The 27902-nt window shown below is 32.8% G+C and overlaps 1 protein-coding gene across 1 annotated transcript in view; it reads right to left on the bottom strand.

Moving 5' to 3' along the window:
• Nucleotides 1-27902, bottom strand: part of LOC129231190 (E3 ubiquitin-protein ligase HERC2-like) — a 323605-nt gene that overhangs the window by 157601 nt on the left and 138102 nt on the right. The window contains exons 35-42 of the mRNA XM_054865437.1: nt 19170-19331; nt 18718-18985; nt 13866-14038; nt 13444-13590; nt 11409-11646; nt 8830-8941; nt 1876-2018; nt 1637-1785 (exon numbers count right to left, since the gene is read on the bottom strand). Of these exons, the coding sequence (XP_054721412.1) occupies nt 1637-1785; nt 1876-2018; nt 8830-8941; nt 11409-11646; nt 13444-13590; nt 13866-14038; nt 18718-18985; nt 19170-19331 (1392 nt within the window). The remainder of the gene's footprint in view (nt 1-1636; nt 1786-1875; nt 2019-8829; nt 8942-11408; nt 11647-13443; nt 13591-13865; nt 14039-18717; nt 18986-19169; nt 19332-27902) is intronic.

Consider the following 27902-nt stretch of genomic DNA (forward strand, 5'->3'; position numbering starts at 1 on the left):
TAAACAACTGAATCATGTCCCCTCTGGCTCTCCTTTGCTTCAGGCTATACATAAAGAGAAAATACTCATTATGTTTCTACCAAAAAAAAAAAAAAATAATAATGCTTTATTAGCTGTTTTGCCTGCTTTAATCAGAATTAAACACAAATGGAGTAAGCTTCAGGGGGGAAAAAATCATGAAAATAATCTTATGTCATTGAGTATTTTCTAATACATTGCAACTTAACTATATCTTAATTTAAGGTTATTGAAAGGAAGACTAAGTTGATTTTTTAGATTTGTGGTTATTTCGGGAAAAAACAAACTACACGCTGGTGACGAAAATACCTGAGGTGGTCTTGGTCTTAAAATTAGATTTAAATTTAGTAGTTTACTTATTATTGGCGACTGGGTCGTGTTGGCCTTCTGTGCTGTGTTCCCCGGTTCTGACCTGAGGTGGCCAGTCGGTGAATTTTCAAGACTCAGAAAATGGTCAGCGCCCATGCCACATGATTATGCAACATGTAAAACTTCCCTTGTGTATTCGTTTGGCTTTGAAATCCCTTGGCAAAATTAAAACTCTAGTGCAGGTTTCCATCAAAGGGAGCCCAGTGCCTCCACCTGGTGGAAACTGCGCATCACAATTATCCATGCAATAGACATTTGCACCTTAATGGCGGCACATGAAAGACTGGATGTTGTATCGGGGGATAACACTAGGTCTGCTAAAGGCTAATAGCTTAAAGCAACCTCATTAGAAAGAAAAACTTATTATTGGCTCAGAAATTTGAACAGACAACAAAATTCTTACCTGAAATTAAGAAGCATTTCAGATATTATGATTTAACAAAAAAAGAGCTTTTTTTCTGTTCTGTGATTTATCTTAAAATCTGTTAATATCTTTACAATGTGCCACGTTATTTTAGACAAAACGAATATTCATCATTTTTTGACTTGTATAGTGGAGGCTCTCACTTTGACCATAAAGGAATTTAAAAAAAAGCTTCAGTTCAGGGAACTAGATTTCTAGTTCAGTGAACTAGGTGAGAAATCGAACTACTGGCGAACTAGATGCCAAATCGAACTAAGAAATAGAACTAAAGAACTAAACGAACTACTGAACTAGTTATGAAATTGAACGAGAGAAAGAGAACTAAACAGATTGAACTAAGAACTAAATGAACAAAGAACTAAACGAACTAAGAACTAAACAAACTAGTGAACTAGATTTTTTTCTACTGAACTAAAAGCTGAACTAGTTCGATTGAAAGACCCATTCACTGTGACCAGGTCCGAACTAAACGTTCCATCCCTAAAAAAATGGATTGTTTGAGAGCTTTTTGCAAAGAAAATAGAACAAGTAAAACGGCAACATACCAATAGAAATTTAATATGAAAATGTTTAATGAACCATCAATATTCTAAACCGGGAGCTGTAATGTTAGCAGGCTAATCCCATCCCATCAATGACATCTTCACTCTCCAGATAACACTAACTTCCATTCCACCACATGCACCATTTAGTGGAATTTGAATTATTCACTTAGTTACAAAAACTGCTTATTTTGGTCCCTCTACTTTTTAAAAAAATTTCAGAGAAATTTTATGAGAGTCTGAAAAATTAGAACTGAGAAAAAAAAAATGCATAAAAGCTCACCTTTCCTTGAGACCCATTACTTTGCCAACATTCATTTGATCCATCGGTCAGTCTGTAAGCAAGATCTAACCTTGAAGATACACATACAGACTTAACACACTTTTTCCAATCATGAATGAAACCTGTATTTGACTTTGTATGACATGAATCTGAGTTAAGAAATAAATTAAAATAAAAAATGTATCACAATGAAAGTAGTTTAAAAACACAAATATATTTTTAGTGGATAATATTAATACCTAATTCTTTAGCACAATACATTGGATGCATATGGACATGGCCATAGTTGTAGCATTTTGCACAAAATATGAAATTGGGGCAGATTCTACATCTGTATATAGGTTTTTGAATACGTGAAGCTTTTTTGTGACATCCCAGGCACCTTTAAAAGTACAATGAATCGATTTTATAATACATCAATGCAATAAATTCAAAATAAATTATACATCATTTCTAAGTAAAACAACATCTTAGGAGAACCAGAAAATACTGTTGTTGTTTTTTTCAAACAAATAAATTTTTTAAAGTTTTTATTTTAAATCAATGATGTAATTATCCTCCGTTATCAACAGCCTTCTGCCATCTAACATGCAAACTTTCAGTCACAGATTGATAAAAATTAATTCATTTTTGGAGCAAAACATCTGCAAATTGCATTTTGGATACAAGCTAAATTTTCAAGTTTTTGTCTGATAGATAGTATTTTAGCAATAGGAAGAAAGGGAAATCAGATGATATAATGAAATGGAAGAAAGTGGGGCTCAACCGAACCAAGCAAAGCGACCAGAGGTCTATTGTACCAGTCCCTAAACAGAAGTCTTATAACCGACTAGTAGCTGAAGCAAAATTCAAACAACCTAATAAGAATGTCATGAATCTTCCATTGCTCAAGCAAATGATAACAATATGTATGTGTGAGTGTATATGAGAGAAATTTCATACACATATCAGGACTGAAATCATCATCAGGGTAACTGATGCAAGAAAGGTCAGAGGTAGAGCTGCTTTCCAGCACAGAACCAACAACTTAATACCAAAGAATAGGTGAGAGAACACCACCCTGTGGACATCCAGCATTGGTACGAAAAGTTAGTTTCACCACCAAGAGAAGCACTAATATACCTAAAAGATAACAGATTTTTGATGGAGATCAGATGGTGTAATTTGTGGCAATAATATTTTCACTATTATCAGCAAAAAAAGGATGATCCAGAAACATGATAATGCAAGACCACACTGCTCAAGGCAAACCCTTAAAAAATTAATGAGCTGTGGTGGGCTGCTTCAGCCACCATATTCACCTGACAATGCCTCGTCTGATTTCTTTTTATTTCAATCTACATGTGACGAAAAAACTCAAAAATTTGTCTGATATCCAAAATGCAATCTCCAAATATTTTGCACAAAAGCTGATTAACTTCTTTCTATCTAGGATTGAAAATTTATGCACTACATGGCAAAAGGTTGCTGATAGGGAGAATAATTACATTGTTAATTAAAACTAAACTTTTGAAAATTTTAATTGTTTGAAAAAGCAAACATTACTTTCTTATTACCTTGATTTTTACATATATGGGATATTTACATACTTTAGGATAGTCCTTATATGAGGGTTTTAAAAAATATTAAATTTTCAATGTGGCACCTTGTGCTTTTGATCTAGTCTAGAAAAAAAATTGCAGCATTTTTAAAAAAAAATTAAGACAAATTTTAAGGGTTGCTGCCACAGCTGGAAAGTTTTGAATTTCTGAAAAAAATAAATAGAATTTATCTAACTTCAGTTAAACTTCTACTCGTAACTCCAGAGCTCAAATACGCTACCTTGCGTTGTTCAACAATACTAAAGAAAAAGGTAAAACATTCCATTCCATGTGTTGAAATATTATTTTTAAATACTCTCACTATCACTAGATGGCAGCACTGCTGCACTGTATTTATGTCTTACATTGAATAAAACTTTAGTTCTCCTCTGGCTCTCATGATGGTTGCATGTGTATGGTGTTGCAAAGTGGTAAGCCTTTCATACAAATCTCAGGTATGAGTTTTTGATTATTTTAACAGGTTATGGGCCCAGAGTAGTCTGTGAAATGCATAAGGGGAACCAATCAATTTTAATTTTGAGAAAATTTCATAATTAAAATATATAAACACCACATGGCAATTGCTAGGCCTAATGACAAAATGCTCATAACTTGTGTTAAGTACTAATCTTATTTAATCTGTTTATTGAGTAAATTTTTATAGCATGTAACTGGATAAATATATAATTTCAGATAAAAATTTTTTGAAATAAATATTTAGTTTATGTAATTTTGTAGACAAAATTAACAAAATCATAAAACAAAAATGCCTGGAGGTGATAACTTTACTCACAAACAATTAATAGGTAGAGCAAATTATTTAGACTGGAAATTTGCCATGAAAATGCATTTAATTAAAAAGGATTTATGGGCATATGTTGAGGGAACTGATCGTGATGCAGCAAAAGATGCCAAAGCCTTGTCATATATAGTAGAAGGAGTCAATGAAACTATTTTTAATGACATAAGGGAATGTACTAGCGGTAAGGAGGCATGGGATATATTGGCCGACACTTATGATGATAAAGGGATTACCAGAAAAGTTTCGGTAATTAAGGAATTAGTCAACACACGATTTACCGACTGTAGAGATATGTCTGAATACTTGCATAAAATGATTTCAGCATATCAACAGCTAAAATCAACCGGTAGCAAACCTGATGAAGAGTTGGTTGCTGGAATAATTTTGGCCAATTTGCCTGACCGGTTTGATCCCCTGATAATGGCATTAAAGAATTGTGGGGAAGCAATCACTGTAGATAATGTTCGAACCCGCCTAATGGCTGAAGATACTAAAACTTTTGATGAGAGCAGGGAGAAAGCATTTGTACATGAAAAGTTTAAGGGAAAAGGTCAGTTTAAGGGTAAATGCTTCAAGTGTAATTTATTTGGGCATAAAAGTGCTGATTGTAATAGGCCACCACGTAATAAGGGTGGGTAAGGAGACAAATTTGAGAAAAGATCGGGGACAAATTCAAAATTTACACGTAAAGAGGAAGCTTATGTAGCCGAAATGTATGTTGCAGGTACAAACCCTGATGTAAATGTTTGGTACATGGACTCTTGTGCATCTTATCACATGACTCCACATAAAGACCTAATTAACGATTATTGCAAACCTAGTATTCGTCACATAAAAACAGGTAGCTCCGTTATTGAAGTCGCAGGGGAAGGGAGAGTAACTTTACTTTTATCCAGAAATGGAGAAAATGTAAGTGTGTCCTTCAGTAATGTTTTGCATGTGCCAAAGTTAACTGCAAACTTGCTTTCAATTAAGTATCTAAATAGCACTTTTGGAATGGTTACTACTTTTACTGGAGAAAGGTGTTATGTTTATAAAGATGATCATTTAGTTGCTAGTGGAACAGGTATAAAAAATAATCTGTATTCGCTTGACCTGAGCAGTGAAATGGCTTTAATTAGTAGTGAAGGTGTATCAAATGAATTGTTACATAAAAGGTTAAGTCATTTAAGTATAGGAGGGATGGTAAGACTAAATGATATGGTTGAAGGTTTTACATTTAATGGTAAATTATTAGATTGTGTCTCATGCATAAAAGGGAAAATGCATAGGCAACCATTTCCAAAAGGAAAGGCTAAACGGGCAAAGGAATTGTAAGGTATAGTGCACAGCGACCTTTGTGGGACGATGAGTGTTTCATCAATAGGAGGAGCTCGGTACTTTATAAGTTTCATCGATGATTTTTCTCGAATGACGTTTATTTATTTCTTAAAGAATAAGTGTGAAGTCTTTGGAAAGTTCAAAGAATTTCAAGCTTTTGCTGAAAGGCAAACTGGGAAGTCAATTATAGTGTTACGTTCTGATAACGGAACAGAGTATGTTAATAGTGAAATGGATAGTTACCTACTATCTGCAGGGGTTCACCATCAGAAATCCATTCCGTATACTCCGGAGCAAATGGGGGTCGCAGAGAGAAACAATAGGACTCTAGTGGAACGGGCAAGGTCTTTGTTAGCAGATGCTAACCTCAAGAAAAAGTATTGGGCAGAAGCTGTTCAAACAGCAAATCACTGCAAAAATGTATCTCCCACAATAGCTGTTTCTGGGATGACGCCTTATGAAAAATGGTATGGGGAAAAGCCAAATTTAGAGTATTTAAGGGTATTTGGCTGTCGCGCATTTGTGCACATTCCGAAGCAAAAGCGATCAAAGTGGGATGATAAAGCAAAAGAGTTGATGTTTGTGGGTTATTGCCAGGATAGAAAAGGATATCGTCTCATCGATCCAATCAGTTATGACATTGTAAATGCTCGCGATGTTCATTTTTTAGAAAACGATATGTTTTTTAGGCAAAATTGTTCTTCAGATTTTTATGATGATTCCTCATTTAGTGGGAGTGCAGTTAAAGGTAACTCGTCTGATGATGAGGATGAAACTATTAAACATGAGAATGACCATAATGAGCTTGACAGTGATAATTTAAGAAATGATAGTTTAGGAGATAGTGCAATTTCAGGAGATAGTAATGATGACAATAATAACGATGACGATAATAGTAATGATGCAGCTAATGATATGCCTATTCTAGCTCGACCTCAAAGAGAAGGTCGACTTCCAGATCGTTATGGGGAGTTTGTCACAAATACTACCCCACACTTGCAAATGCCTACTTTAACTCCCGCGTGTTATGTTCAAGCACTAGCCGCAATGCCAGTCGATTTATTTTCTGAACCTAAAACAATTGATGAGGCAGTGAATGGTCCTAACGCAACTCATTGGAAAGATTCTATTTTAGATACGATTGTAGGTCATGTAAAAAATAAAACTTGGGATATTGTTGACAAACCTAAAAATAAAAACATCATAGACTGCAAGTGGGTTTTTAAAATTAAGCATAATTCTAACGGTGAGGTAGACAGATTCAAAACACGCCTAGTAGCGAAAGGTTTTTCACAAATTGAAGGGATAGATTACAGTGAAACATTTTCTCCAGTTGTTCGATATGTTACATTAAGAGTTCTATTAGCATATGCAGCAATTTATGATTGGGAAATTGATCAAATGGATGCTGTTATGGCCTTTGTGCAGGGAAACCTCGATGAGGAAATTTACATGAAAATACCGGATGGTTTTGAAGAACATTACCAGAAAAATCTGGAAGGGAAGGTTTTGAAATTAAATAAAGCTTTGGATGGGTTAAAACAAAGTGGCAGGCTTTGGTATCAAGTGTTAGAAAAGGCATTGATAGAAATGGGATTAAAACAAAGCTCTTTTGACAGCTGTACATACATTAAAATTGATAAAAATAAAGATTTAGTGATAGTAACTATTTATGTTGATGATTTACTTATATTTAGCAACTCTATAAAACTTAAAAATTCAGTTAAAAAGCAGCTTATGCAAAGATTTGAGATGAAAGATTTGGGAAGAGCTGATTATTGCTTAGGCATTAAAATTAATCGTGATAGGGCAAATGGGTCCATAAGCCTTGATCAAACTCAGTACCTTGAGAATGTGCTTCAAAAATACTGTATGCACGAGTCCCATTCTGTTGCCACACCACTTGACTTAAATCAAAAACTTGCTAAGAGCCAATCACCGGAATCAGTGAAGGAACCTAAAATAAATGTTCCGTATCAAGCAGCCGTAGGGAGCTTGCTTTATGCCGCTCAAGCAACAAGGCCAGATATTGCCCATGCTGTGAGCACTGTATGCCAGTTTTGTAGTGACCCTAGTAAAATCCATTGGACAGCCGTGAAGCGCATCATGCGTTACATCCGAAGGTCAACTCCAATGACTCTAAAATATTCCCGAGAACAGCACTCTGAGATAATTGGTTTCTGTGACGCCAACTATGGAGGCGATATTGGGGATCGACGCTCCACAACAGGATACGTATTCTGCATTGGTGGTGGTGCTGTGTCCTGGAGCAGCAAACGACAACCTACAGTTGCCACCAGTACTACAGAAGCAGAGTACATGGCTCTGTCCGCAGCAGCTAAGGAAGGAATTTGGCTGAGAAAAATAGCGAGCGAATTAGGGATGTCTGATGCACCCATTGCAATATTTTCAGACAACAAGGGTGCAATTCAGCTAACCAAGGACAATATGTATCATGCACGATCGAAACATATTGATATACAACATCACTTTGTTCGCGAGGCTGTCACACTTCGAAAGATATCAGTCGAGAAAATTCACACAGATAAGATGTGCGCGGACTTTCTCACCAAAACTGTTAACAAACAAAAGCACGAATTCTGTGCCAATTCAATTGGACTTAAGCTATGATTTTTGACTTTATTGTTAAATATGTTTCCAATTTAAAAATCAAGTGGGAGTGTTGAAATATTATTTTTAAATACTCTCACTATCACTAGATGGCAGCACTGCTGCACTGTATTTATGTCTTACATTGAATAAAACTTTAGTTCTCCTCTGGCTCTCATGATGGTTGCATGTGTATGGTGTTGCAAAGTGGTAAGCCTTTCATACAAATCTCAGGTATGAGTTTTTGATTATTTTAACACCATGTGTTTTCTTTGTGGTAAATTACAGGCTTCAGACAGTTTATGGTGCAATGTAATTTCAGAAGAATAGAAAAGAAAGCTTTCCATAAACACGATGAAAAAACAGGGGCTGCAGCGCCCCCTATAGCTTACTGGAGTTACGAATAAAGCATTTCATACAAATTAAGATTAATCAAATCTATAAAGCCAGAAAACACATCAAATTAAAATAACAGCAAAAACAAATGCTTGTGTATTGCAGTAATTTCCGATAGAAATGCTGCTAAATTCGTCACAAGAAAATTTCAAATAAAACAACAAATCCTCCGACACATTAGTTAAATGAATAGAATTCAGAACAAATCTAGTTATTTGGAAATCTGAAGCTATTTATTCTTCAAATAGAAAAATATATACAGTTGATTCCCCATAACGAAGTCCAAGGGACCAGCAAAATCATTTTGTTATAAAAATTTTGTTATATACTAATACTACGAATGTTGACATTGCTCTTATGCAATTTGAGTTGGGAATTAATAATCAACGTCTTCTAAAAAAAATATTTTTTGCTGTAATGAACTTCGTCAAAACGGGATTTGACTGTACTATGAACTTACAGTAGATACAATGTATTCAACTTACAGTAGATTCTCATTGTAGGACTCAGGAACTTTTTCCACTTCTGAAGTTAATGCTTTCCAACCTCGTTGAGCAGGAAAATCTATGATCAACTTTTTTCTTTCAGATTTAATAGCTAGTGTTTAAACAAAAATATGAAAAAACTATAAAACTCAAACAATACAAAGATTTAAAATTTTTACTAAGTTTTAAGCAATACAATCAACGTTACTCAGTTATTAGCTTTAGTTTGCTAAAATAATGCTAATCAACCTATTGATTTCTTATGCACTTCAGATGCTGAATGCAAACTACTTTACAATATCACTCCTGACTTGTTTTCAGTAAACCCATCCTAAATGCAGAATGTCAGTGGTGTAAATCCTTTTAAGTTATTTTAAAACATGTTATAGATAGCTTTCGATGCAAGTTGACACATGATGAACATAGGATTGATGTTCAAAAGCAAATCCTTTTTCTTTATATTAGTGGATCAAAAAAATACTTGTCCTGAATAAAATATGTATGGATGAATTGATGCCAGATTGTACCTAAACCCCGTTTAGGCACTAATTTGCTGAAAAGAATAATTCCCCAGGGACCAGTCTGGATCAAATTAATCTTTATTCGCATTCCTGTGAAGAAAAACTTACGAACACATCAATATTGTGTGTTGTGACCTATGGTGAACACTTGAATATTGTCATTATTTTCAGCGTCACATTGTGCACACATTTGGTGTGATGTTATGAAGTGCTACCACCTATACACATTCATCCCTTATATTGATCCAGGACACCATTACAAACCAAGCAGTATGTACGTGACATGATTCAGTCTCCTGTGTTAGCACTTATGTCAAGGCTTCCAGGAACCATTTTTCAACAGGACAACACACAGCAAGGGTGCTTAGTGCTTCCTAAGTCACATTATTACTTTGCCTGGACTGCTCAATCCCCAGATGTGCTATAAAATAAACATTATCCCAAGCCCTTGCCAAGCCTGAATGGCATTGTTGATAAAACGTCTTCTGAGCGCCTTTATGCAGTGATGTTCAAGGAAAATTTAGTTTAATGCTTTCGAAGAGTTATACATATGTTACTATTTAAATTTTTTTAAAAAAAACCTGGAATATATATACAGGGTGTTTGGTTTTAACCTGCAAAGATCTTTATTTTCGCAACCGTTTTTAAAAAAAACCTGGAATATATATACAGGGTGTTCGGTTTTAACCTGCAAAGATCTTTATTTTCGCAACCGTTAGTCCTAGATGCATACTTCCAACTGCAAAAATGTTCTCAAAAACAGATGCAGAGTTACGATATTGAAAATTTGAAGCAAAAATAAAAATTAGTCAAAAAATACAAAATTTAACTTCTCATTCGGGCTTATATAAAAAGTTAAATTTTCTATTTTTTGACGACTTTTTATTTTTACTCCAAACTTTCAATATCTTAACTCTGCAACTGTTTTTGAGCATTTTTGCAATTGGAAGTATACATTTAGGACTAACGGTTGCAAAAATAAAGGTCTTGCAGGTTAAAATGGAACACCCTGTATGTATACAGGGTGAGAAGAAATAACTAGGACACAAATGATACATTATAATTTTAATGAAAATATTAGGACTAAACTTCAAGATAAGTATGAATACATTATTTCATGTAATAGATTTACAAATTTGAAAAGTGGTTACTATTAGTCTTAACACCATGACTAATATACGTAAGAAAAGTAATTGTTCAATACATTATTTTACACTAAAAACGTACATGATGATGGAGACCTCATCTTTAAGCAAAGCACAAAACAAAATCGCATCTTATTTAAACATTATAACATATTTATAAATCTTAAAACTTTATTGAATATTTAGAGAATTTATCCTAATTTTAAGAGTAAGCTGAATGGATTCATCAGTTCAGATTGTTTTAGTATCAAGTTTAAACAATTGTCTTCTTCACCCCAATTGAACCTATTTCAGAACTTTTGTCAGACAAAGAAACTGGGGGCTACAAATTGATCATGCCTCAAGAAATCCACTGGACTAGAATGGCAGATTGTATCTGCATATTGAAAGTATTAATCAACTTTGTTTCAATTTGCAAGGAAAACGATAGTCAAATTGATGTAATTGTCTACAACAAAGTCACAAAAAGAGAGAGAGAGAATACATAGAACTTTTATAATAATTTATTCATAAAACATCATTAGAGACATTTAAGAATTTTGTTTAAAATGGATGCTTTAAACTTAAATAGTTTTAACATGAAAAATCATGAAAAAATTGATCAACTATGGAAATACTAAACATAGAGCAATAAGATCAAAACTTCAGGTAACTCTCAATTATTTTAATAACACTGACAGACACAAATGCTTACTAATGACAAAAACAGATCATGTTACAGTCAACTATCGATAACTCAAAGCCGCAAGGGATCAGCTAAAACCTTCAAGTTATAAGAAGTTTCCATCATTCTCAAGAATTTTGGACCCAATGAAAACTTTGAGACAGTAAAATATTCCAGTAACAAAGCTTGGGGTTATGGAGAGTTGACTGGACATACTGAGCAAAATTTGAAAAAGAAAAAAAAACAAACCTCTAATAATTCCAACTGAATCGTGTGATATTCTACCCCATTTATAAAATGGTGTTTTCACTGAAATTTTGACATGAACTCTATCACCAACTTCAAATGAGCATTGAGGAAACATTGTGCTATGTTCATATTGTGCTGGAGGAGGAATTAATTCTAACTGCAAATACTTCATTTGATATATCCTTCCAATACGCTGCCATTCAACCAGAGCAACTACACTTTGTGAGTCATGTGCAAACTAAAAATATGAGAAGGAACAGTTAAAAAGAGTTACATGTCTCATAACAGAAAACTCAGAAAAATACAAAAGATTGCATTTTATTTTAAAGCTGATTTTTGAAAATAAAAAGTATGTTTTAGTTCTAGTTTTAGTACACAAACACTCCATAGAAAGCAATAAGTATAACAAAAAATACTTATAATTATGTTAGAGTGTAAAAAAAATCATGATTTATTTGAACAAATTGGATTTTTAAAATTTATGTATTATTCGGAGTTAGTGACATTTTAACATTACAGTAAGGAATGAAAAGTAAAAAATACATGTTTTAAATATTAAAACAAAGTTTATTAAACTTACACATAATATTAATGTATACTAGCAATTTTTTCTGCTATGATAAATTTCAAAATCTTGAGATATTAAAGCCAACATCACAATCCAGACAATAGTATCAAGTTTCCCACCAAGATCTCTTATTGTTTGCATCTCTTCTCAAATAGCAAACTCAGTGGTCCATTATAAACACAATATTAAAAGATATTTTGTCACAGATTACAAACCAGGTGTATTCACAAGGAGTAGAAGTAGCTGAGCTAAGAGTACAAAATACATATCATAACTGCATATATTTGGGTAGCCTTGACATCAAGGTTAAAATAAACTATCTCTAGTTGTAAGCAGTAAGTAACCACCTTTAAACCAGGGCGAAAACAGAACTACATGAAATATACAACAGCCTGGTCATGATATCCACAGACTAGTTTTGCCATTGTTATGAACCCATTAGTCTGGAATAGTCTAAGGAATTAGTCTAAAATACTAGCTGGAGACAGATGACCTCTCATTGAAGCTGATACTACCTTCAAACTGATAGCTAACACTAATTTAGAACACCAGTGAAAGTGTCCAAACAGTGGTGTGAGTCAACTCGTAAAATGAAGGTAAAAGCTTAAGAAATAAGCAGTAAGTTACTGCCCTTAAGCCATGATTAAGGCAGAGATACATGCAATATACCAACAGCTCACTTATGACATCCAAAGACTGCAGTTTCATCCTTGTTATGAACTCATCAGTCTGAAATAGTTAATAACGGAACTGAAGGCAGATGTTTTCTCTTTGAAGTTAAGATACTGGCCTTCAAATCGGTAGCTAAAGTTAATTTCACACAAGACAGAGAACACAAGTAATGGTGGGTTTCAGCTCAAAAGGTAAAAGCTTAAGTAATAAACTGTAACTTATAACCCATTAGCCAGGGCTAAAGCAATGCAATATACCAATTGCCCCATTATGTAGAAAGCTTCAGATCTTAACATGGTTTGTGTTGTTTTTGGTTCTTTTGATCTAGACCTCTCATTTTCCCATTGGTTGTTTGTTTCTTGACATTTACTATTTAAACTTAACTGTTCCACATCGTTTGTTGGATGTCTTTTCATCCATCACCACATTTACTATTATTTTTTCTTATTTACTAATTCACTTGAATGGAAAAAAGACTCCCTGTGGTCCTAAGGTACATGCTAGCATTTTTAATTGCTGTATGTGCAATTTAAATGGTGTTTTTGCTTGTAAGTTATCACACAAAGGTAACTGTCTTATTTATAATGACAGCAAGATGTTCTTCACTCCGTATGTGAAGATAAGTAAGTGCCGAAGTTAATAACTTTTGTAATATTTTTTCAGTTATCTAGTTAAAAAAAATCAGTTGCTGAAATGGAGAAAAGGAAAAGAGAGCACTGACAGTATTTATAAAAGTAAATTATGTGAATGTTCAGCTGACATGACAACAATATTTGTAACAAACCCAATACTTACGCCGACAACTTTCCCTATGTCTCCTTCTTGCAGATCTTCATACGGGGTCCAACAGCGAACCCAACTTCCAACACGAATGTTATCAAAAACATAATTTGTATACTCATAGCTGCTAGTAAAATCACTTCTTGTTTGATAATTGTTATCCTGAAAAAAAAAAAAAAAGCTCAGAACAAAATTAGAAAATAAATGATGCATGAAATAAAATGATTCATATGAAATGACATATGATGGTTGCAAAGATCCATGAAACTTGAAAAAAAGGATTAGAAATATTATTAATATATCAAATGGGCAGCTATTGTTAAATAGATAACACTTTCACATGCACAATTTAAGGATGAACAGTGAGATGAAGTTGAAAAAGAAAAAAAAAGTAATCAACCAAAAATATTTATTAAAGATAAAATTACAAAACTTACACATTTTAATACATCAGTTTCGTCATCAGAAAGTGAATCTGATTCTGAATATGCCTCAAAAGATGTAGAACTATCATCATCTGATAAATTAAGATTTTGATTTCCATGCTCTATAAGCCAGCTGACCATTGCATCTAATTTAGTAGATAGATCTGCACATGGATCCAGTGAATCTGAAAAAGATTTTATATAAGCTCAAAGTTTCTTCAATTACAACAACTATCCATGCATCAAAAACATGAAGGATTTTTTATTCGATACAGAATAAGTAAAAAGGCATTATTCACTATGTGTTGAGCTGTCTTTCAATGTCACAAGTAGATAATGAAACAAAAAACTCACAACCATTGATGATTAAAATAGAGCATGGGGACAAAATTCCCTTTGAAGAAAGACAGGTTTTCATGTGACATGGGAAAAATTATCAAATACTCTTTGTGCTAAAATGAAATTGAATTAAAATACCTATGTAAATATACCAAAAATTATCAAGAAATGGTGCACTTTTCTTGATAATTAATGCTTATTTGTCTTGATGTTTTAATTCAATCATCTTGTATGTCAGTTTAGACCAGTGGTGCCAAACCTTTTTTCACCTGAGGACTACACCTCATATTAAATTGAGTCTCATGGGCTAGAACGGATACAAAATTTCAAAATATTTTAAAATTCTCTAAATAACAGGAAAAACATAGATTTTTTTGTTGTTGTTCATTTAGATATGAAACAATGCTATTCACTTATGTCTTTGGCTGGTCTGGAGTTTGGAGACACGTGGCTTCACTTAACCCGTTCGCAATCATCGTCTCCCTGTTACGCCCTCTGATCAGCACTGACGTCCCAACATCACATATATGCTTTCTTGAAATGAAACGATTGAATTGAATATTTAAATGATAACAGATGGCGCCAAATGGTTATAACTTTCATCATATTTGTGCCACATGGTATTTGACCTTCATGTACAGGCGTCAACTTCTTACTTGGGTCTCTCAATAGGACAGATTTATTAATGTAAACAGACAGTAAATCACTGCTCTGTGCATATGATTTATAAGATCTCAATTGCTCTTGTTTATATCTTTACTTCTTTTTTTGTTACGAGTAATTGAAAGAGATAAACATCTAGCTGAATAAATTATGGGGGAGGGGAGGTAGGTTAAAACATTTTTGCATATGTGTTCCAGAATATTGGGATTCCCCCCGTTCAATGAAAGCACACGAATGATTTAAAGGGGCTTTAAAGTTCATGATTATTTTTGAATCCTTTCTGACTTTGTTCTTCTTTATTTATTCTTTTTCATTTGGAGACCGGAAAACTGCAATAAAAATGGTTAGCGAAGTGAGTGAAGGGGAATGTTTTCAATTGCATTATAAAACAGTTTTAAGACTTGTCGCGTGGAAATTTAGCTAGTTTAAATTCGGTGACCTAAGTCCTTAAAATTACATTATGTACAGATTATTATTGCCACATTTCTTTTTCTTTGATTCCACACTCACAATGTCTAACTTTGTTTTTGTGCACATATCATTTAGTTTTGGGCACATAGTTAAAATTTTAGTATTCTACTAATTTCACTCCCTTTTATTAATGTCATACTCTTTATATTAATGAATAGTAATCAGTAGTACATTGTTTATGCAACTGAAAATTTTGAAGTCATTATTTTGAGATGCTAATTTTATATGAATATTTTTGTAAAGTTAGGCTTAACTGCTGTAAATGCTTAGACCGATGGCGGCGTTCCATTTCGGAACGTTTGGTCCAGTGGCAGCGCTTCATTTTCTGTGCGCTGGTCCTCAAGGGTTTAAAGTTTGCGGATATAAATCTAGAGACGGCTACATAGGAGCAACATGAAATCCAGATAAATTATGCCCGAGTTTTCCAAAAAAAATCTGATTAATGAAATTCAACAAATCACACTTAAAACAATAACGCTTGTGTACTAGATGGTGGAAACTTTGCTAAACATTTTAAAATCTTCTTTTATCTGAAAATGGCTCATTGTTGTAAAGAATGGGAGTTCTGCATAATTAGAAGAGACCATCAAAATCAAGAAAAAAAATTTTATGAGTAATATAGCATTCTTAAAAGGTTTTTCCCTATAATGCTAGAAAGAAAAAAGAAAAAAAAGGAATTTTTTTAAAAAAAACACAATGAAAAGATGAAATACTCAATTTTTTCGATTTTTCAGGCTTGTTCTTGAATTAGGAGGTATTATTCGGTTTCAAAATTCTTTTTTAATTTTTCAAGGCTTCACCGATTGCAACTTTTTCATCTTAGAGCATTAAAAAAAAACATTGAAACAAACATTTTTAAAAATCTGTAAGAAAACATAAAATTATCCATACTTCCAAATTTTCAGGCTGGTTGCATAATTGGAGGATATTATCTGATTTCAAGATTATTTTCTTTTGTGTTTTAAGTCTTAACTAAACTCAACTTTTCTGCGCTATAGCAACTTTTTTAAAAAAGGTTTTTTTTGCTCTACCTTACTAATTGTGCTTTTTGATTTGTAACTTGAACAAAACTGTGCCATGCGGATCAGCTTCTTGGGCCGGATGTGATCCCCTGGTCATAGGTTGGGCACCACTGGTTTCGACTATTTGCAGTAACATTTTTAAAAATATTTTGAAAACAAAGGATGTCATAACAAAGGGTTCAAGACAAAACTAAAAGAATGAGATTCAAGCATTTGATCTGTAAATGGGCGAGTTATTTCAAGTACCATTCAGCTTTAGAGGCTCATATCTTTTTTTTTATAAAATCATAAGTGCATAATTTGATTTGTTCTTGATTGCTCACTTTATCAGATTAAAAAATTAGTTTTTGCAAAATTTCACTTTTACAATTACAATCATCTTTATGAATGGTCAGTATTTAATGGCCGCTGCGGAGTCTTGAAGTTACACATTTCGTTATGCTGCCATGGGTAGATAATGGACAGTACCTGCACATTTTCCTTTATTCTTTTTTAAATTTTATTTATTTATTTGCAGTTTTAGTCATCTATTGTTTTAGTTGCTTAGTCATCTATTGTACTTTAGCTTTATTGAAAAGCATCTTTTTTGGTTTCCACTGAATTCTAACATTTCCTTACTGTTAGTATGGAATCTAAAGCACATTTTGTCAAATATATCTCAAGAACTCATTTCTGCAGATATTGTCCTTTACCTTCTCACAGCAGTATGATACTGGTGTGATTGATGTATAACATACATGAAATTGGTCAAAATTATAAAAAGGTTAAACTTTTTGCTTAACTCATCATTAATTATGTCAGTTTTCATGAGAGAAAGTAGACAAAAGCATACTTTTCTGAAGTGTCTACCAACTAAATGTACACCATAAGCAAAAATCTTAATATGTTTTTTTGCATTACTTAGTTATATTGCTTTAAGTAATCTTAATAAAAAAAAGTATTAAAAAAGAAGATCAGTGTTTTATCACAAAATTATTGGTAAGGAACTGCTTTAACTTATCTTATCTTTATAATGATTTGGTAACTTTTTGTGCTACATAACATGCTTCTACATTTTCAAACAAAGTGCATACTTTTAAACTACAATTAAAAAAAAAAAAGATAAAAATAAATTTTCTGTATTTACTTCTTAAAAAACTTGATAAAAAGTTAAAATGAAAGTGATTCACGTTTTACAAAAGATAATCCACTTTCTGTAAAGAAAAGATAGTGCAGTGAACATATCGTCGCCTCAGAGCAAGAGTAAGATATCTAATCCCAGAAGTAACAGTAAGATATCTTATTGTCGCTCGGATGCGACAATATGCATCCTTGCACTTCCATGTGAAAAAGTTAAAGCTTTTCCCGCATGAAAGATTTAAATTTAACCTAATACAAAAACTAATAGAACTTTTATTAAATGTAGGAGAGAGTGTTGTACCTTGAGACACTGCTAATTTCTAAGAATCTATTTTTAGCAGCCATGTTTTTTGTATAATCTCTAATAGTAACCTTCACTACAAAATAGTGCCACAGTAACAATCAGCATCAAAAGAGTTAAATTGATGATTTTGTGAGAGAAAGAAAATTTCATGACTTCAGAGTAAATATTTTATTCATTTTTTTTTCATTTTCTCTCTTTGTATTTCTAAAACTAACCAACTGAATTTTATTTTGCTATAAAAGAGAAGCACTATAAATATTTTGGTTATGAGAAAATAATAAAAGTGCATCTAGATTAACGACCATTTTGGTTTTTCTTAAAACATGTGATGATAGTACCTTAGGACAGTCAAACATATTGTGCCTTAGGACACATTCCCAGGTAAAACATATGCATGGTTCTTAATAATTAAGATAAGTTTAGGATCATGAAAAAAAATTCTAATCTGATGATAAACACATGTTAGAAAATAATTCATTAATTCTTGATTTAGTTCATTACCATGAACATATATACTGACATATTTTTTACTGTTTTTTGGTACAAAATTGGTTTAGGTATATGGCTATTTCCAGAATCATAAAGAGTTTCCCATGGTACAACAGGATGTATCCCAAGGAACAATAGGATGTTGTATCTTGGGGCAGTTTGAATTCTTACTTGAAATAACAGGATATATTTTATTTTCAAAATATCTGAATTTAAAAAAATGTATTGCAGAGCAATATGTTAGGGTATTTTAATGTGGCTTTTAGATTTTTAATTTGTTTTAAATTATTGACAATAAAAATTAAAATAAGAAAAATGTATCAAGGTACAACACTGTCCCCTACTGTAATTTCAGATACCTAGGATTTTATTAACTACACAATTCATGTAAATAAATAAAACAAGTAGGTACAGAAAATACTAATTGCAGTCAGTTTCATAAAAATTATATACTTACTAAAAGCCAGTTCGATATGTCGTCTTGAAAATCCCATCTCTGTAAAAATTTGTATTTCTTGTGATTCAGGCCCAGCACACATAGAAGACTTCATTCGCATTCGTTTCTGCTTTGTAGTTGAGCTAGCTATTGGAGGTGTTTTCCTTGCTTCTTGGCTAGTGACACTATTCCCAGGTTCATTGCACGGGCTTTGAGAGTCATTTGCAAAGGAGGCTGCTGGTCTTGTGGACACTGACATCAGGTACTGAGATAAAGCTAATGCAGCAGTCTTTTTTCATGAAAGAAAGTGAGAAATCATTTTTTTAATAGAAAGAAAACAATAAATGAGATTCTTATAAAGCATTATGTCTAAAAACTAGCTAAAATAGAGTATTCAAAAAAAAAAATCATTAACTGGAGAACATGAATTTATGGTTATAAGTTTAATTACAAAATCAGGACAGTCAAATTACCTCTATTTCCTCCCAGGAAAAAGTAGATTTTAGTGGAGAAGGTTGACTAGCAGCAGCCATTAAGTATTGAAGCAACAATATATCATTTGTTTGATCAGATTCTTTTGAGCTTGTCATATCATTTGATGAAAATGTCTGATGATAAGGACATAACATTATTTTCTGTAACAAATGCTGATTTCTAAACAGTACATGTAGAGCTTTAATTAAATTAAGGCTAAAATACTGTTGCTGAAGTTGTGCTTTATTTATACCTAAAGTTAAAAGGGGAAAAAACAATTATATTAAACGATGAATGCACGTAATAACTTTGTGACAATTTAAAGAATAGAAAAAACTAAATTTATTTGTTTAATATAACTTGCAAACTATTCTTCAAATAGTAGTTACTCCAACACTTATAAAATATATTGCTGTTCACAATAAGCCTTCACTCACTTTCTTTAATGGTCAGTATACTTGCAGACATAAACAAAAAAGTATATAATGAAAAATACATAACTGCCGTCTTTGAAAGTAACTTTTTTTTAAAAAACAAATAGGAGATAAAAAAATTTTGAAAAAAAAATAGAACCGACTTCAAAATTGCTCTAAAAAGTGAAAAATAATTTTATTCTTTAAACACCATCGATAATGCTTTTAAACATAATTTTTGAAGTTGGCGCAAAAACAAAACGTAAAATCCAGTGTAACCATGCTTCGTTCATATTTTTTTTCAGAAAAGCATCCAAAGTTACGAACGAAACATTTATATCGCTATTCAAATATGCCGTCATCAATGCATAATGTATGTGATAGTGAAGAAACTGGTCCTGGTTAAATTTATAGTTGTATTTGAGTTATGACTGTGAATGATTTTATCTATCGTTTTTGCGCCAACTTCAAAAATTATGTTTAAAAGCATTATCGATGGTGTTTAAAGAATAAAATTATTTTTCACTTTTTAGAGCAATTTTGAAGTCGGTTCTATTTTTTTTTCAAAATTTTTTTATTTCATTCTTTTTAGTGTAAATGTAGGTATTTTAGAAATAATAAGAAGTTACCATCACGATAATTCACATTTTTTCTTAAAAATGCTCCATACTAAAAAAAAAAAAAAAACTATTGACACGCGTTAAACTTTAAGCGATTGGCACTAAAAACTTATCTTTGTTCCTCTCTGGAAATCATGCGTAGTTAATTTAATTATAACCATTTAAGTATTACGTTTTTCCTAACTAATTTACATTCCACAGCATCTAAGTTGCTCATGATGCAATTCTGTATTTTCTTACTTAGCCCCGATCATCTGTTATCGGCCTAGATGATAACGATAAAAATACTACAGAGTAGTTGAGTCAAACCTAATGCTTGCATTGTTAAGGCTAAGCAGATCCTAATCACTGCATCACCTCGCTTCCAGGTTAGGTTTACCCCTACTATGGAGCAATAACACTGAAGAAAGGAAGATTTTGATAATTCACATAGGGTTACTATAAATCAGCAGGGTTACTAAAATAAAATTATTTACGCCAAAAATGAGACGACAGCGTCAGATTCCCCATTATCGAAATATCCCTTGAAGAAATTTGATGCTTGCTTCAGAGAAGCCTTCATTCAAAATTATCATTACAATTACTATTAATGTTATAGGGCACCAAAGTTTTATAACAATGAGTTTCCTATTGTCGCGTAGATGAAGAAAGCGAAGACAATGTGAAAGCCAAATGAAGCGAATACTCGTTAGTCTCAACTCGAGATCTTTATTCAGAACCACGAATGAACGTTACATCTCCTTATATACAACTTGAGAAAGTGCTGGAACTTTCCGGACTTGGAAAGATACAGAAATTAATAGAAGATTCGAGAAAATACGGGAAACAGTAGAAACGAAATTTTAGTAAAATACACGTTGTCCTAGTCGGGATTTGAACCCGGGTTGCTCGTGTGGGAGGCGAGAATTCTACCACTGAGCCACCGTTGTCCACGGATGAAAAGTGCGAACTTCGCTACAAAATCATTTAATAGGGAAATTGCATAAAATTTACTGTTTTTTGCCCATAACTTTTTTTCTAAAGAACAAATATGGTCAAACGAAATAATGGGACCTAAGTTGAGCCATCCCCTATCCATTAAAAAAAGAATCATCAAAATCGGTTCACTAGGTGAGACGCTATGAGTGGACAAACAAAAAAAAAAAACATACATACGGTATGAATTGATAACCGCCTCCTTTTTGAAGTCGGTTAAAAAGAACAGTAGAATTTTCATTTACAACACTTTAACATTAAGCTTATTTTATTAAATACATACTTATATAATATTACCTATTTAATAAAATAAAACCTATATAAAAATAAATGCAAAATATACTAATGAAGTACTTTAATTTTTTCTTTGCTTTTATTTTTTAATTTTTAGTACTCTGGAAACAAAACAAAAATGTATATATTCATACAATATACAAAAGAAACACATAACACTTTTGAAAATTAGTTCTATTTATTTTATTCCTGTAAAAATCAAGTTTTTTTTTTTACTTGAACTTATTAAATTTACAAATATAAAAAATACTCCAAAAAGCATCACTATTCAAAATAAATTATTAAAAATAATAGACACATCAAAATCAATTTTATTACTGATATAATACAAAAACAGCACGATTATAACTATTGCATTGAAAAAAGAAATTCCCTTCAATATTGCATGGGTAATGTATCCATTAAATTCACTATAATTTCATTGGAGACCTCCACGGCTCATGGCTGAGAGGTAGAAACACTTGCTTCTTATGCCTAAGGTCGTGGGTTCCATTCCCAATGGTGCTCTGGATGTTATTTTCTCTCTCTTGTAATGTAAACCAGTTTTACATGGCCCTGTTTGATTTTTTTTTTAAATGTACAGAGTAATGTTTTATTAGAAGTTCACCCTCCTTGTGAGGCAATGCCACCCCTCTTTGCCACAGCCGCGGGACACAACAACAAGTAAACAGTTTATTGTGATGAATAAATGCTTTTATTCAGAATGATTCTCACTATGCTAAAGCAGCAAGTTGGAAAATTGTGATGTTACCAAATTTTGTTTTATGACTTTTTCAAAGATAACAATGATTTTTCCTTTGTTTCATTCTTTATTCATTTTTTTTTTTTTTTTCAAGAATTGGTTTTCTTATGTATAACCAAGGCTGAGCTTGAAGCCTTGGTATAACAAAGCTTAAAATAAATGTAAAGAAATAAATAACACCTGAAGTTCAGCATTTCATTTTATGGCATCTGAAAACTTGAACTCAAACTATCACAAAATTTGGTTTAAGCAATATCATAATAAAGTTTTAATCAAAACAAACATAAGTTCTATTTTTTTCAATATGGTTATCATCCCACTCCTGGATAATACTTTTGAAGCAATCCCGTGTACTTTTGAATTTGTCTATCCGTTCACAGTATCCTTAAATTTGTCAAGTTTAACGTGTTTAAGAGCTTTCTTAATCATAAAGTCACAGATACAGAAACTTTTATCTGGCAATTGTGCATATCAGATTCAAAACCACTTCATCCACATCAGACTTTTTAACTCTTTAAAGAACAATTTGATGAATCATTTTTTATCATGTGGCACTTTTTAAATTGTTATTATGGTTGATAAACTGCTTGGTGGAATATTAAATTTTAAAGCAATATATTTTTTTTAATACCTTTATACATCAATTTTATTCCAAGAAGCTTCATGAAAGGATTAGAAAGATTAGGAATATTAAAGAAACAGGGTCAAAAAAATTTGGTTTCAAAAAAAGTTAGCTTAGTTAGAGTTTGCTTAACAAGGAATATCTTAAATGTTTTTACCACTTAAGAAACAATCTGTAAAATGAAGAAATTTGCAAAATAGATGTTCATTAAAAATGGTTAGAATGCATATACCTTAGATTAAAAGCAAGAAGTTAACTGGTAAAAAGCATAAAAGCATAGCAAAAGCACAAGCGCTAGCTAGAAAAAGGAAAATGATGTTAATTCAAATCAAAATATACTGGTTTCAAAAAAACCCTCTTAAGGTCATTTGAAATTCAATTTCTGGTGCATACAGAATATTCAATAAATAAATATACAAATAGTAATGTATAAATATACAAGGAGCAAAAATATATGCTATAAAACAAGTTTTTGAAATATTAGATGGGGGAACAGTCACTTTGGGGCTGATTATTTCTGAACTGATTTCATATGAAATTGGTCTTCTGAATTCAAATATGAAATTTGTTTTTGCCTAGGAGCTCAAATTTGTAAGTTACAAAATTTTTGTGAAACATAGGGGACCATGGAATAAAGTTAAATCCATACATCAAACAGAACACAAAATATGGAATTTCGTTCAATATGATGCACAAATATATAGAGCCTGATTACTGAACAAGCAGACTAAGCTATTGCCATGCGCTGTGTCCAATTTCCAAGTTTCCAAAAATGACTAAAACTATTCTTGTCTGTTATCAAAGAATATAAAAGAAAATTAATATTTTTTTCTCTTTTTGCCTTTTCTTATGTGTAGTTAAGGTGTGGGATGTTCTCTCCCCCAACAAATACCCCCAGTGGTTGAGTACCTCAACACCCCCTGTGTGTGTGTGTGGGTGTGTGTGTATGTGTGTGAAATCGCCCCTCTGGACTCGCCATGAATTTTTGTGTCTAGAAGGTTTGATTATAGAAGGCTCCAAAAACTGCTTGTTCTAGGGTCACCAAATACCTTAATCGGGTCCTACAAGTATTGTATACCAAGTTCTAATTCATCACAAATTGCGCGAAACCATCATATGCAAGGTAAGAACTCACTAGTTGACCTGACCTCTTTGAAGCATTGTTACTAAACTTGTCAAATATCGCATAAATTTTTTTTAATTAACTGGTGGTAGACTGACAATAAGACTGATATACTAGAAGCGATCTTTGTTTCAGAAGCCTACACTTGCTTTATAAGTGCACAAAAGGGAGTTAAAACTGCACACTTTGAGCATAACAGCAGCACTGATTTAAAAATTAAAACTAATATAGAAAAACTAATTTCATATTTCGAATCAGAGCCCCAATTTTTGCTAAAAACCGCTTCAAAACTTGGGGCATGAAAAAAAAAATGTTTTTTGTTGCCCTGTGATCATGATTAAATTTTAGAAATCTTAAACTTACTAGTGCTTGAAGAACTTTCTGGAACAGTCTTATTCAGTTCTGCATGAAATTCATCGCCAACAGCAAGACCCAACAAGTATGCCCAAATAGATGTCATTTCTTCACATTTCAGTTCATCACACATTACAAATTTTGAACAAGGAACCTGAAGATACATTGTATAAGAACATTAACATAAATTGTCAGATAAGTTGCCAAGTTAAGAATTAATTTTCATTAGTATATTTAAGCATAAAAACTTAATTAATCAGTCAACAAAAATTGAAAATACATGAGGTCTGTCAAAAAATAATACAGTGAAGTTAAGAAAAAACATTCAAAATGTAACTACAAAAGCTTGAAATGAAATCAAGTACCATGCACACTCTGGAAGGTTTGGAAATGGATCTTATTATGAGACTGCTACCTATGGTGAATAGAAAATGCTTGCTCAGCAGGATGCAGAGCTATATTTTATATATACAAGGAAGGTAACATCTTCAAATTTTTGTAGAAATAAATGTTAATTGTTACTCTCCCAAAACATTCACATGAACTCCAAACCATTTTAAATACATACTCTGTGCAAATAACAACAGAACTTGTTGCGAGTAAGTATGGGACAGGTCTCAATTTAGGTCTAATTTACATTAATCAATAACAAAAGTATTTTTGAAGCTTCCCAGTTTCTAATTGCTCCTTCAAGCTCTAAATTTAAGTAAAGATATAAACAGAATACTGTTTTCACCACTAGCATGTTTGTCACAGGAAAATATAAATAAAAATCACATGACTTACAACAATAGTAACAAATATTTTCAAGGGTTATGCAATTCACTGTCGGAAAAATGATGCCACTGGAAGTGTGTGCCTCAAAATCTGAAAATCAGATGTGTTTTTTTTTTCCTGCTTCAGCCCAATAATATGGCAAAGTTGTGATATATCATTGCTTTCATCAGCTTTCTTACATACAGTAGAGTGAAAAAATTGTAAAGCTTGGGACCAAAGATTGTGCCAATTTCCAGATTTTAGACCATAAAATATTGATTATTATTTAGATTTATTAGATCAGAATAGAGCAAGCAAAAAAAAAGAAAACTTATACATGTTTCATTTGTAATACATCATTTCTATATTAAATTAATGCAAGACAAAAATAATGGATATTAAAAATATGTACAGCAAAAACAAATTAATGAAAAGTGACATCTGATCTTTTGAAAACATTTGATAAATCATAGCATGTTTTAAAACTCTAATTTCTGCCAACTTTGTACCTTTCTGGCATAAAAAAATAAGTAATCGGTAACGCAACTTTGCTTCATTAAATTTGCTCAATATTTATCTCTAAATGACTTAATGCTAATTCTTCATGAAACAGCAATTTGTCATTGTCGTCATTATTATCATCCTTATCTTCTTAGAACTCAAACTTAACCCAGTTCAATATAACAAATTATCCAAATAACATCATGTCACCTGATGAGATGATTTTTTGTTTACATGGAACGGCACTTCAGATCTTCATTGGGCAAAAACAAATTTTAGTGTAAAAATAATAAGAGTAGGTTATTATTTAGGGCATTCAAAACATAAGTTACACTTGTTTCCTAATAGATGGCAGCATCCCGTAACAAGAGGGAAACATGCACAGACGATATTTTAGTTCCACAGCTTCCAACTGCAGCAATTTCATTTGGATAGTTTGAATCGTTGCTGCATAGTACGAGAAAAAAATGGCGCAGCAACTAGAAACGTACTCCAACATTCAAGTCTGTGGAACAGAACGTTTTTTGTGGGAAAAGCTGTGAAAAATGAGCGACATGGAAAGTTAAGCAAAGGTGTTGTCCTCTTGCACGACTGTTGGAACTGAAAATAGAGAGCCTTAGCTGTACCACCTAATTTTAGTGGTGTCCGCGACAGGATAGTTTCTTGCTTCAGAATTGGACATTGTATTTGAGTCATGGATACACTGAAAGCTCAACAGAAAGGTCAGAGGACGGCTTTTTCTCAGCTTGGTAAAAAAATCACTGAGGAACTTTCTAATGAAGTTAGTGATGGTGAGAATCTGCGGATTTTGTTGGGTCAGCTGAAAGATAAATTTGAACGTTTGGACGCAGCTCAGCAGGCCGTTCTTCTAAAGTTTAGTGAAGAAGCCGAATATTTGAGCGAATTTGCAGCATCGGAAACATATCGGGATACTTTCATGGCCTTGAAAGTGCAGTTGGAAAATAGGCTATCTGCGATTATGAAGAGTTCAAAAGCTGCTGAGGTATTGGACGAGAAGGGAATTTCTAAACCCCAGATTCGTAAATTTCAGCTCCCACTTCTCGAATTAAAGAAGTTTTCCGGAGATCCTAAGGAACTCTTGTGCTTCTGGAGTCAGTTTTCAAAGATACACGAGGACTCCGACATTGTTCCCCGGAAGATAAGTTCCAGTACTTGTGCCAATGTGTTGTGCCAAATTCCCGTGCATTTCAGTTGCTAAGCAGTTTTCCCCCTACTGCGGAAAACCACCCAAGGGCAGTTGAGCAGTTCAAAGAACGATTTGGGCGAGATGATTTACTCGTACAAATCTATGTGAGAGACTTGTTAAGTCTGGTTATGAAAAATGCTTCTGGACATTCGAATATAGATTTAGCTTCTCTGTACAATTCTCTATAGAAGGCAAATTGCTTGCCTTGGAAAGTTTAGGCAGAACGAAAGAGAAATTTGCGGAATTCCTGGGTCCGCTTGTTGAATCTTGTCTGCCAGAAAGTGTTTTGCGCGCCTGGGAAAGGACAAGGACACCTGACGGGAATTGCAAAGACTCTGAAAGAACATTAGATAAACTCATGTGTTTTTTACGACATGAAGTTGAAGCTGCCGAGATGATAAACTGGCTCGATCGGGTTTTGGGAACGTAAAAAGTAAAAATAATGCGAGTGTTTCAGGTAGTGTAAATTCAGGGCATTGTGAAGTGCCTACTTCTGATATGCTTTTGTCCACTGATTTTGGGAAGGGTAAGTTCAATTTGTGCTGTATTTTCTGTGAAAAAAACCATCCAAGTTATAAATGCTTTAAAGCAGAGCGAATGAGTTAAGTGAAAGGGAAAAAATTGTTTTTAAGAAAAAATGTTGTTTTAGCTGTTTAAATCCTAACCATTTTTAACATCAATGCAAAGCAAATATAAAATGTCCTGTATGTAATAAGAACCATTTTAAGCTAGGTAAAGAAACGGAACCTATGCTTCATTCAGTTTTCGCTTTTGAAGTTTGTGATTTAAATGACACTTATAAATGTTGTTTCGAAGTTTTTTCAGAGAGGAAAATTTGCGGGTTTGTCCCGAATGTTGGTGATTTTCATGTCCTCGAAGAACTAAAAAGAAAAAACATTTTATTGAGTGATTCTTTTTGTGAGGAAAAAGACATTGATATACTGATAGGGGCAGATGTTCTCAGAAAATTACTAACAGGGGAACATGTACAGTTAAATTCTGGAGTGACAGCTACTAGAACTAAGTTAGGATGGGTAATTATGGGTAAAATAGATTATAAACATGAAAGGGACAATGTTTTGACTTCGCTTTCCTTGCATGTAAACAACAGTAGTTTACACCAAC

The sequence above is a fragment of the Uloborus diversus genome, chromosome 10 (genome assembly GCF_026930045.1).
Source record: "Uloborus diversus isolate 005 chromosome 10, Udiv.v.3.1, whole genome shotgun sequence".
NCBI classification, from domain to species: domain Eukaryota; kingdom Metazoa; phylum Arthropoda; class Arachnida; order Araneae; family Uloboridae; genus Uloborus; species Uloborus diversus.